We start from the raw sequence: 10,647 nt of genomic DNA on the forward strand, positions 1-10,647 counted from the left end.
TTTCCTTTTCGTTTGCTTTGGCTTTTGCATTGTGACTACACAGATTTTTGTTTCCTTTATTGCTTAACCATATTGTGAGGAGGGCAAAACAACTAGCTTTTCCCCCACTCCGTGTGAGTGGAAAATGTTCTTCCTGGTCTAAGTTTAAACTTTGGATGGATGACCAAACGGGACTTGGCATGCGGTCCGCACTGTTTGTGATGACATAATAAAGCACGCATAATAAAGGACGCATAATAAAGGACCACATGCCACCAGGAACCGTTTTGCTTGGTTCACTGTTCAAAACGTTGTTTTGAAAGAGTGCAGGGGAGGTGCATGTGCTCCCCTCAGCTCAGCCCTTTCCCCCTGTGTCCTGTGTCTTCTTCATCCACACACTTAATTACCAAGGGGGCTGTGAGCCACTGGGGTTGAGCAGGTTTTTTCTGCCCCGTTCTGAGGGTTCTTCATAGCGATGTAAATTTCTTTGATTGTGATAACCCTTGGCCAACAGATGGCAGCAAAACCTCTAGTTTTTCTTAGATCAAGCAAACGACATCCTGCCAGCCAAAATCAACTCACTGCCTATTTTTATTACTCAAGTTTTATTGGAATATCCACTCCCTCCCCTTTCATTACATATTAACTACGGCTGCTTTTATGCTACGGGCAGCAGAGCTGAGTACCTGTGATGAGACCCTATGGTCTGCAAAACCTCAAAAATGGAATGTCTGGCCCTTTATAGAAAAAAGTTTGTCAACTCCAGTATTATGTCACAAAGGAGGCGACTAGTGGCCTTGTGTGTTGTCTTCTTGATTTTCTTGTTTTTGCTTGGTTTGTAACATAAAACTGAAATAATGAACGCTAAATAGATTTTAAGATGTCCTTGTCCTCATATTTACAATGAGATAAACTAAGTATAAGCCTATTATTGCCCTCTTTCTGGTCAGGCTTCCAAAAAGCACTCAGGACCAAAGTTTCCACAGTCCTGTGTTTCTCTCTCATCTCCCGTAAATACCCTGGGTATATAGCTTGATGCAGATGAAAAATTAAGGAAGAAAATAACCACTAATGGGCTGACCATAGTTCAGTGAAAAGGCAACATGCAAATGATATGCTAAGTGTGCATGCTCACGTGACTCTTATTTGCATATCACTGTGAGTCGTCCTAGGGAAAAAACTCCCATCCTAAGTACGTTACTTATTTCTGTTACCTAGAAACTTGTTGCTAGATAATCTGATAGTAAATATTCTTATGTTATAACTGTTGGTTTTGAATTCTTTTTGGAAAAGATGTTGCCAGCCCTCTGAAGCTTCACCGAACAGAGACTTTCCCTGCCTATGGGTCTGAGCACTGACAGGTGCTGTTGAAGATGGGAGCGCACCTGTGACACATCAGCCACAGATCCACCCAGGAGGTCACGGAACGACCTCAGGAGAAGCATCCACAAAGACAAGAAGCTTAAAGCCCTGGCTAATTGTGTGGTCATCAGGAAACTCTGCAATACAGTAGTTTTCTTTTCTTTCTCTCTCTCTCTTTTTTTAAATTCTTAGTGTAATTGAAACGTGCTCTATAGATACCGGCATTTTCTTCACAGCTGGACAGAAAGGAGTCAAGGCCACTCAGTGATTTTCTATTGTTGACAGTGTGTTCCCTGCACTTCTCTGAATCTGTCCTTTTGTGGATTCTTGTGATTTTCCTTCTGAGTATTTTAATTGTATGACAGTCAGTGTTGACAATGAAATGCCTCTTAATTATTAGTTATTTGTTTACACCCCTATTCCTCAGTTATTGATAGGGTGGTTCTGGTTGACTACTAGAAATCATATTTGATTATATTAATATTACCAGTTAGTTAAAGGAGTGTTTTGCCTCCCTCTTACTTATTCTGTTCAGAACTATCCTTCCAAAGGACCCTTTCATATTGTTTACATGGTTACAGTGTCTCTCCTTGTCCCCTGCCCTCTCTTTTTAAAGGCCTTTATTTTATTTGAAGTACCTTCATAAGACATTTTGAAATAAAAGATTGTTCTTCATCCATATGGTTTTTGGACTCTGGTTGCATGGTTTTTCTCTACATCCTCATTATTTCTGAAATGGGTGTGGAGATTTTCCATAGGAGCTGTGAGCTTGGTTTTGCATTGTGTGTGACATAAATCCAACCATTCATGCATTTGCTCACACACATTCATCCAGCTGGTCTGTACCGAACATCACCGTATATACTAGTTCCAGGCAATATGCTGAAGTCCAGGGATAGAGAGACAAAAAGACACTGACCCTGGGGCCCATCACCTCAACACAGTCACTGCCATATGTTTTTATTGCTGTGTATTTTAGGATCGTTTTGTTTTCAGAGATTTTATTCCATTTTTTTAATAAACACCCCGGCCCCAAGGAAAAGTTTTCTTTTTTTTAATGTGTGGTAATCCTGGAGGAGTACAACAAAGAAATAAAGTTGCAATTATAATATAGTAACACCTGCTAAGTGGGTCCCCAGTGACCATGGACTTCTAAAGACAAGGTCCCTCTGTTCTCTAGGCTTTCTCCCTGGGGAAGTGCAGGTGGGAATTGGATCTTGTAAGCACCTGAAGTCAAAATTCCCATCTAGCTGTACGAGCAATCAGTCTGCCCTGTTCACGACTCTTTGTCAGTCAGGGCACCCAATTAAATATGAATTTCAAATACATCATACATCGTTTCTTAGTGTAAGTAAGTGTATGTCCCCCATATTTCACGGGACAGGATTGTATTTTTTAATTATCTATCTTGACTTCAAATTTACCTGGATGGTCTGTATTAGGCTGTGTTAATTCTAGCAACCCCAAATCCCCGGCTCTCGACCTATTCCTATCCCATAACTCATGCTTGATCACTTTATGTTGAATAAATAAAAAGAAGATAAAATCAAATCTTGGGGGATAGGATTCATTCAAGTAGAGGAGGTAAATTAACATTGCTTGTATACTTTTTCTGTGCCAGGCCCTAGACTAGGCCCTTCCAAAAGCATTATTTTCACCAGAAAACAATTTCTTGTAGTTTCTGGAGAGAAAAAAAATAAATTCTTCTGAGCCCCAAGAAAGAGCTGGGGAAAGGTTCATTTTCATTCGTGCTCCTTCCAAAAAGTACATAATTTTTCAAAATGAAGATTAACCCCAGTTGTATCCCAGAGCAAGTTTGCGAAAGTAAAATCCACTGGATCTGAGTCCAAGGGCACTGCTGGTCAGGACGTGTGTTTTAAGTGCTTGAGAAATACTGGGAAAAAGAGGATTGAATTCCACCAACAATTAATTAGTGGACCAGGAGTGTATAAACGGCTGGGTGGTAACGACTTCACTGGAACACGCTCTGGACTCTCTGAGTGCTCATAGCTACTTCTCATGCTATTTTAGCTGATGCTTCTCCCGGGTGTACTCATTTTGTCTTTTAAAAATTTTGGTTCACCATGTGCCTTTGTTAATTCCCTCCCTGCTCATTTTCCTGAATTTATCTGGTCTTTTTGTTTTGTTTTGTTTTCTCGCCTAAGACTCACAAGAGATTTTTTTCCCCCTGATTCCCAGGGCCTTGGCAGCCAATGGGGGGATTAAGCTGAGAAAGAGGATAAAGGAAATGGAATTAAAAAAATAATTATAATTTTAATGAAGCTGAAATTGCTGAAGCAATTCTGATGCTAATGAGTGTGCAAAGAAATGTTTCTGAATGGGGTTAGGGACAAGTAAGAACCTTTTAGCATTTTTTAGAAAAAAAATTATTGATAGAAAACAGATTCTATTATGTGATCCTGACAGCTTTTACTGCCGAGCTCAATTCTAACTGTTTTTGTTGTATTATCTTATTTAATCTAATTGAAACAGCCTATGAGGTGAGTATAATTATCATGCCCAGATTATAGACAGGAAAACTAAGCCTCAAGGAGCCTCAAAAATATAATATACCCAAGATCTCTCACTTCCTAAATGGTAGAGGCACAATTGAACCCAAGCAATCTGATTTCTGAGCCTGTTCTGTAAATTCCTATGACTGCCTTCCTCAGGGGAAACAAACTTTTTCTGGGAAGGAATGGGATATAAATAATTCGGGGTTTGTGGGTCATATGTCAGAAGATGAAGTTGGCAAACTCATTCATTACTGAATATCTCTATGGGCACCTTCAAAGTGCTCCCCTGCTCTCCCGGTGGTGCTCGCTAATGGGCGTGTAGCACCTGTGCTAGGATAAGTCCTCCAAGTTCATTGTCTGGCCTTGTGTCTACTCTGTGGTCTTCTAGTTCAGAAGTAGCTACAGACAATGCATAACCAGGGATGGCAGTTCCAATAAAACTTTACTCTCAGAACAAGTGACAGCCTGGACTTGCTCACACTCTTATTTTTTGGAGCCTCTCCTCTTTTATTTTCAGGTAGAAGCCATAAGAAACTTCAGTACTTTAATCTCTGACCTTCAATAAGGAGAATGGTGATTTAAACTGATTCTGATTTTGATTTTCCTAAATGCCTAACTCAAGAATTGAACATACAGGTGTGAGGATAGGGGAAGTTTTTCAAGGATGTGATGGATTTGTACACTATGTAAACTGAATTCTAAAGCGCTAAGTCAACATCACCAATAGACTGGAATCTGGAGGCTACACTGTGACATTTGTCTTAGATGTAGTTGATATTTCTGTTTTAATTACATATTGGGAAAAGCAACATATTTCTGGGTGGAAGTGAGGTGGGGTTTGGGGGACTAGTTTGCATATTCTTCTCAGCATGCCCAATTCAGTGTTTAAAAGATTGTTTACCAGTCTAGGGCAGAAAAATGCAAGAGGTTAAAATGCTCTATAAGGTAAGACGTCATGAGTTTCTGAAGTTCATTCATTCACTTACCAAATACTTATTTAACATCTGTAGGTGTGTCAGGTCGCATAGAAAAGAGGTTCACCTGCTTAAATGATCCCAGAGTCATTTAAGCCAATGGCTCAGGAAATAGAAAAAACAAGCAAGAACATAACATTTGCACTATTAACAAAGAAAATCCTCTTCCCTTTAGTCCCAGAAAACATACAACCATTTTCAGATTTCTACTAAGTCAGTGAAATTAATATTTCTCCTTCATATTGATGTTTTAAGTCCTGTATCTTAAATCCCAAATGGATGGAAATCAATAGGTGGCTGATTTTAATGCAAACTCATTGGCTCAATCCAATGTGATTTGAGGCAGCCTAGGCAGCAAGGTGTGATAATCGTTTACCTGCATCTGTGCTAAAAAAGGTATCACCACCCACATTCTTCTCCCTAAGTTGGCAGTTCTGAGCTGTTGGCAAAAGAAGCTCAATCACCAGATTTGGGACGGAGCTCCTGAATCTGCATATTCAGTCCTGGTGCCTAGGTAATTCCAATGCAGGTGGTAAATGGCATGAAATCCTATTTGAAGAAACCTTCAGGAAACAGAAATGGAGGGAGTGCCCAGCAGCAGGTAAGACTTGGCCCCTGGAAGCCATCAGCAAGGTGTTCCCATTAAGACAGCTGTGGGAAGCCAGGAGGGAGCCCTAGTGGAAGCTTCAAGTCCAAAGGTAAACCCGCATGAGAAGCTTCCCTCTCCAGGAGACGTGGCAATTCTGGAACACAGGTACCAACACAGTCTGTGTGCTGGGGGTTATTGCACCTCAGGACGCGGGCTTCCACCTGGCATTTTATGGGCTTCTGCAATATTTTCTTTGTTGCTGTAACAACTGATAAGGAAACTCAGTCTGACCTTTGTTTCTCTGGGTTGCCTGAAGTGTGAGCCTTCTCACATGGCTCTTTTTTAATAGAAAAGAGCCAGCCAAGGGCTGCTTGTGCAAGGAAAGCTCAGGCTGCAAAAGGCGGGTGGGGAGAGGAAGGAAGCCTCTTGCTAAGGAGTCTGCATCCAGCCAGAAGCCCCAGCTGGCCCCCGCCTCCTTTCCCTGATCCTTCTATCCTTCCTGCAATAACAATTTTATTACTTTTCACCTTTGGTGATGCTACACTCCTGAAAAGCAGGCCTTCCTTCTTTATAGAAGGGTTTATGGATATGGGTAAGATTGGTAGTTTTCCTGTTTTCATAACCACTCCTCTGGGTGTTTTTATGATGTGTTTACATTTGGTTGTGTACATTGGGAATCCCGAAAGACCAAGGACCAGGTTCAACTTTTCTTTTCTTTTCTTTTTTTTTGAGTGTTGTCATCCTAGCTAGAGCACAATAGCAATATCATAACTCAGTGAAACCTCACCTTCCTGAGCTCAAGCTATTCTCCTGCCTCAGCCTCCTGAGTAGCAGGAATTATGGGGGCCCATCACCACACCTGGCTAATTATATGTGTTTTATACATATAATTTAAGTTGGAAATGAAAATTTTATATAAATTTTTATGTAATGTAAATTATATATTATATGATATATAATTAAAAAATATATATTGTATATATATAATTTTGTTTCTTTGTAGAGTTGGAGGTCTTCTTCTTGTTGAGGCTGTTTTTGAACTCTTGACTCAAGCCATCCACCTGTTTCAGCCTCCCAAAGTGCTAGGATTACAGATGTGAGCCACCGCACCTGGCCTAGTTGTTTTTTTTTTTTATATAATTACTCTCCCTAGGTCCATCTCTGAAGCAAGACAGATGAGGGACACATGGAAGTGCTCTATAGTGTGAGTCACCAAACTCTGCACCAAAGGCCCAAGCCTCCGTATTTTCTGCTTTTGTATTTGTGAATAAAGTTTTATTGGCAGACAGCCACACCCCTTTAAGTATTTTCTGCAGCTGATAGCTGAGTTTGCTGGTTGCAACAGGGCCTGTCTGCCCTCTGCAGGACAGTTTAGCCAAGTTCTGCTCTGCATGGTCCTACCTTTAGGAGCCACCTGTGCGTCTAGGCTCCGGGCTGCTGTGTGAGTGGCTTGGCATCAGTATTATCTAGGACGTTAGTGTCCTCTCTGGAATGGATCATGTAGTCTTTCTCTGAGCAGCTCCTGCTCCCTTGCATGGAGAAAGTCATTGTTCCTGGTATTCCTTTGGCCTGGAAAAATCTTACCTTCCTGGTGGCGCCTGTGGCTCAAAGGAGTAGGGCACCAGCCCCATATACTGGAGGTGGCAGGTTCAAACCCAGCCCTGGCCAAAAATTGCGAAAAAAAAGAAAAAGAAAGAAAAATCTTACTTCCTCTACTCTATCAAAAGTGATACTTCTTCAGACTTCAACTTAAATACTAGGCACATGGAGATTCTTTATAGAGAACCCACTACTCTGAACACCATGGGTAGTGCTCACAACGTCACCTCTGCCTTTTTCTGTGGTTACTGTGGTCTCTGTCTTCTCTGTACCTCTGCAAGCTCCCTGAGGGCAGGTACCATGTCCATTTGATTTAGCTTTGTACCCCCCATAACAAACAAAGTGCTTGGTTCACTTAGATGCTCTATAAATATTCATTTCACAGTAAATGGAAAGTGAGATCACAGCAGGTGTATCATGAAGTCACAGTGTGCGACAGAGCGGCGACCTCAGGGGAGTCATGGAGAGGGGACTGTAGAGCTGTTAAGTGCTGGTTCCATTTCTGGAGCTGCTCCTGGGGCCCTAGTGAGGTGGCTTCCTCTCGACCCAGTTTATGCTGTGTCATCTAAAGCAGTAAGACTGGGGCGGCGCCTGTGGCTCCAGGAGTAGGGCGCCGGTCCCATATCCGGAGGTGGCGGGTTCAAACCCAGCCCCGGCCAAAAACCAAAAAAAAAATAAATAAAAATAAAGCAGTAAGACTGACAGGGCCTTGGCCCAGGAGGTCGTGCTGGGGCGCAAATCTAGAGCAGCCTGAGTCTAGATTCCACGCTCTTCCCTGCTTTGGGTTCCTGAATTATGTCCCTAGGTGTCCCAAGGCACTGCAGTGAATCCACCAAGGTGCTGTGGGATAACATTACATTTTCCCATTAAAGAGTGTTACTCAACACCTACAGGACCCTCGGGAACTATTGGTTTGAGACTGTTCACTTTCAACATGACAGCAAATGAAATTTCTTTCTTTCTTTCTTTTTTTTTTTATTGTTGGGGATTCATTGAGGGTACAATAAGCCAGGTTACACTGATTGCAATTGTTAGGTAAAGTCCCTCTTGCAGTCATGTCTTGCCCCCATAAAATGTGACACACACCAAGGTCCCACCCCCCTGATGTCTCCTTTTTTCATAGAGCTGGGTTTTGGCAGTTGTGCAGATTAAAAAAAAAAACTGTGTGAAAATCAATGTGGATGAGAAACTGAGAGCAGTAGAGTCCAATCAGATACTCATGTTGGAGGGATTCATTGCCCAACAGACATACCCACCCTATGTGGTTATTTCGTTATGAAATAAAAGTCCTGGTAGAACCTCCACAGTTGACCTGATGCTCATGGACTGGACACGCACCACACAGACGTATCAGCACGGTAGGCCTGGTTCCTTATGTTCCTATATTTCTTCCTTTTGATTTTTTTTTTTTTTTAGTGGCTATCAATTTGTTAGGGTATAAATGATTGTTTGTACCTAACGATGTAATAGACGGAACTTCCAGGCATTTCTTTGGTCCTTTGGTGATGCTGAGTGGTGTGAGTGGAGGACGTGGGAGAGCCCTGCACAGCCCAGCGTCCTGCCTGGGAGCCTGGACGGTCTCCTATCACCGGTGCCCCAGCTCTGTATCCAGCACACATAAGCAGGGCTGGCTGTGCAGGTGTGCCACCCGGGAAGTTACACATGTAGGTTTCCGTGCTTGGAAGAGTCCCTCACACGGTTTACTGCTCTGCTGTTTCCTTGGAAATCTTGTGTCTCTGAACTTGTGGTATGATGCGGCAATGGGGCCTACTTGTGAGCAGAGCAGGTCCCCATGGTGCTGCTGCTGCAGTTCACCAAGCTGCTCGGTTCTTGTCTCCCCAGTAGGAAGGATGACAGTGGGAGACAGGGCAAGAGAGAAAGACGTTTTATGGGAAAAAGGGACACAAGAGAGAGCCTGGGAGGTATCTACCGAGTGGGAGCCGGCGGTGGCTTGGGCTCTGGCTCCTGCTCCGACCACCTTCAGCCCCACTCAGCGGGGGACGAGTGCGTGTTTTGAACTGCCCAGTGGTTGTCCTGTCTCTGCCCTGAAGTCAGGGTGGGAGGCTCTGTCCTCTCATGGCCCAGTCTGGAAGTGTCATTCATGCCCTGCGGGGGGAGGGGATGCCAATGATCTACTAACTAGCCTGGGGTCAACCAAAGTTCTCAAAGCTCCATACAGGGGAGGTGCCCAGGAATGTCCCTTCCCTTCTGTCACCCCCAGGGAGCCCTACTGGCCAGCTTACCCACTTCCTCTTCCTGCTCACAGCAGACCCAGCTACCTGCTCTAACAGTCCCCGCAGCCGTGCTGGCAGGCAGCACTCAGGATGCCATCGACATACAGTTTCAGGGGGCCCGAGATGCAGGGAGCTCAGGGAGAACCAGGGCAGGTGGAATGTGAAGGTTCCATCTACTACTGAGTGGGGGAGGCTGGGCAGCTCCAGAGCCTTTCCCTTTGGATCAAAACTTGCTCCAAATCCAGAAGGAGGATAATGGTGCTGTAAGAAACACCAGCAGGGAAGCCCAGCGTATCCTTTTTCCTGCCCTTGCTTCCTGGCCAGGGCAGAAAGAAAAGCAAACTTGGAGCTGCCCCGAGCGAGTTTCTGTTCCCTTCCCTCCATCTGTGTTTGTCCTTAAGCTGAGGGGAAGGAGCGCCAGGAGAACCACACACAGCAGGACCGAAATAAAACAGGTGGGGGTGGTTTCCGTGATGTTTCTGCTGTTCTGGTGCAAAGCACACGCAGGTGCAAATGTCAGCTACGTAAAGTGAGCTGTGCACTTCTGGTGTTTCAGCACATGAATTCAATGTTCTCTTTATACTTTTTCCCCACAAGACAAAAAAGTGTTTTTATGTTAACTCTTAGAATGGACATTGTACATGTAAAGGGGAATGGTAAAATTCCTGCTCATAATTGAAAATCTTATTGTTTCTTATGATGGTACCGAATAGCAAATAAACAACATGATGATGAGTTCAGAGCAAGGAGGAAAAGAAAACCCTTCGTATTTTAGTTCCTTTAGCCTCAGTTTTCTTCTTCCTTTTCGAACAAGGTGTTCACACTTTTACTGTGCCCTAGCTCTCAGGGTTCTGGAGCCACCCTCCCAGAGAAGGCACTCCTGGAGGCAAGCTGAATGGGACTGAGGACTTAACTTTTTCTGTCTCTTTCAAGCCTCCACATCGGGGTCCCACCAGGACTGATGCTTGCCTTCTAAAAGTGCCAGTCTCTTCAGTTGGTAACTGACCTCAGTGGAGGACAGAAGCCACATGGTTCCTATTTCAAGCAAATGCCCAAGCCAGTCACCGTGACAGCACGGAATTTAATACTCTAGAATCATTTTCCTCATCACTGAATTCCTTTTAGAGTGGTACCTTCAGAACAAAGAAGGAAAGAGGATCATCTGGTTATCAAAGGGAGCCAGCCCCCAAATTTATTTTCCTTTAGCTGTCATGCAAATTTCAAGCAGACAGCCTAGCAGGATGGCTTTGAAGATAAAGATCACAGTGCGTCCCAGGGATGCTTCAATAGGGCTTCTGATGATCCTGTGATTTACTCGGAGAAGGAAGAAAAGAGAAGAGAACAATAGGAAGAACTCTGCTCGGAAGGCATGAAAGCCAGTGTCTAATTCTGGT

At 43.6% G+C, this 10,647-nt stretch overlaps 1 protein-coding gene across 1 annotated transcript in view; it reads left to right on the forward strand.

Annotated features, from left to right (window-relative positions):
- The window catches only part of DOK5 (docking protein 5), a 139,789-nt gene extending 138,045 nt beyond the window's left edge, over positions 1 to 1,744 (forward strand). The window contains exon 8 of the mRNA XM_053574681.1: positions 1,273 to 1,744. Coding sequence (XP_053430656.1) covers positions 1,273 to 1,337 — 65 coding nt within the window. The 3' untranslated portion in view covers positions 1,338 to 1,744. The remainder of the gene's footprint in view (positions 1 to 1,272) is intronic.
- Positions 1,745 to 10,647: the final 8,903 nt, after the last annotated feature.

Source organism: Nycticebus coucang, chromosome 21 (genome assembly GCF_027406575.1).
Source record: "Nycticebus coucang isolate mNycCou1 chromosome 21, mNycCou1.pri, whole genome shotgun sequence".
NCBI classification, from domain to species: domain Eukaryota; kingdom Metazoa; phylum Chordata; class Mammalia; order Primates; family Lorisidae; genus Nycticebus; species Nycticebus coucang.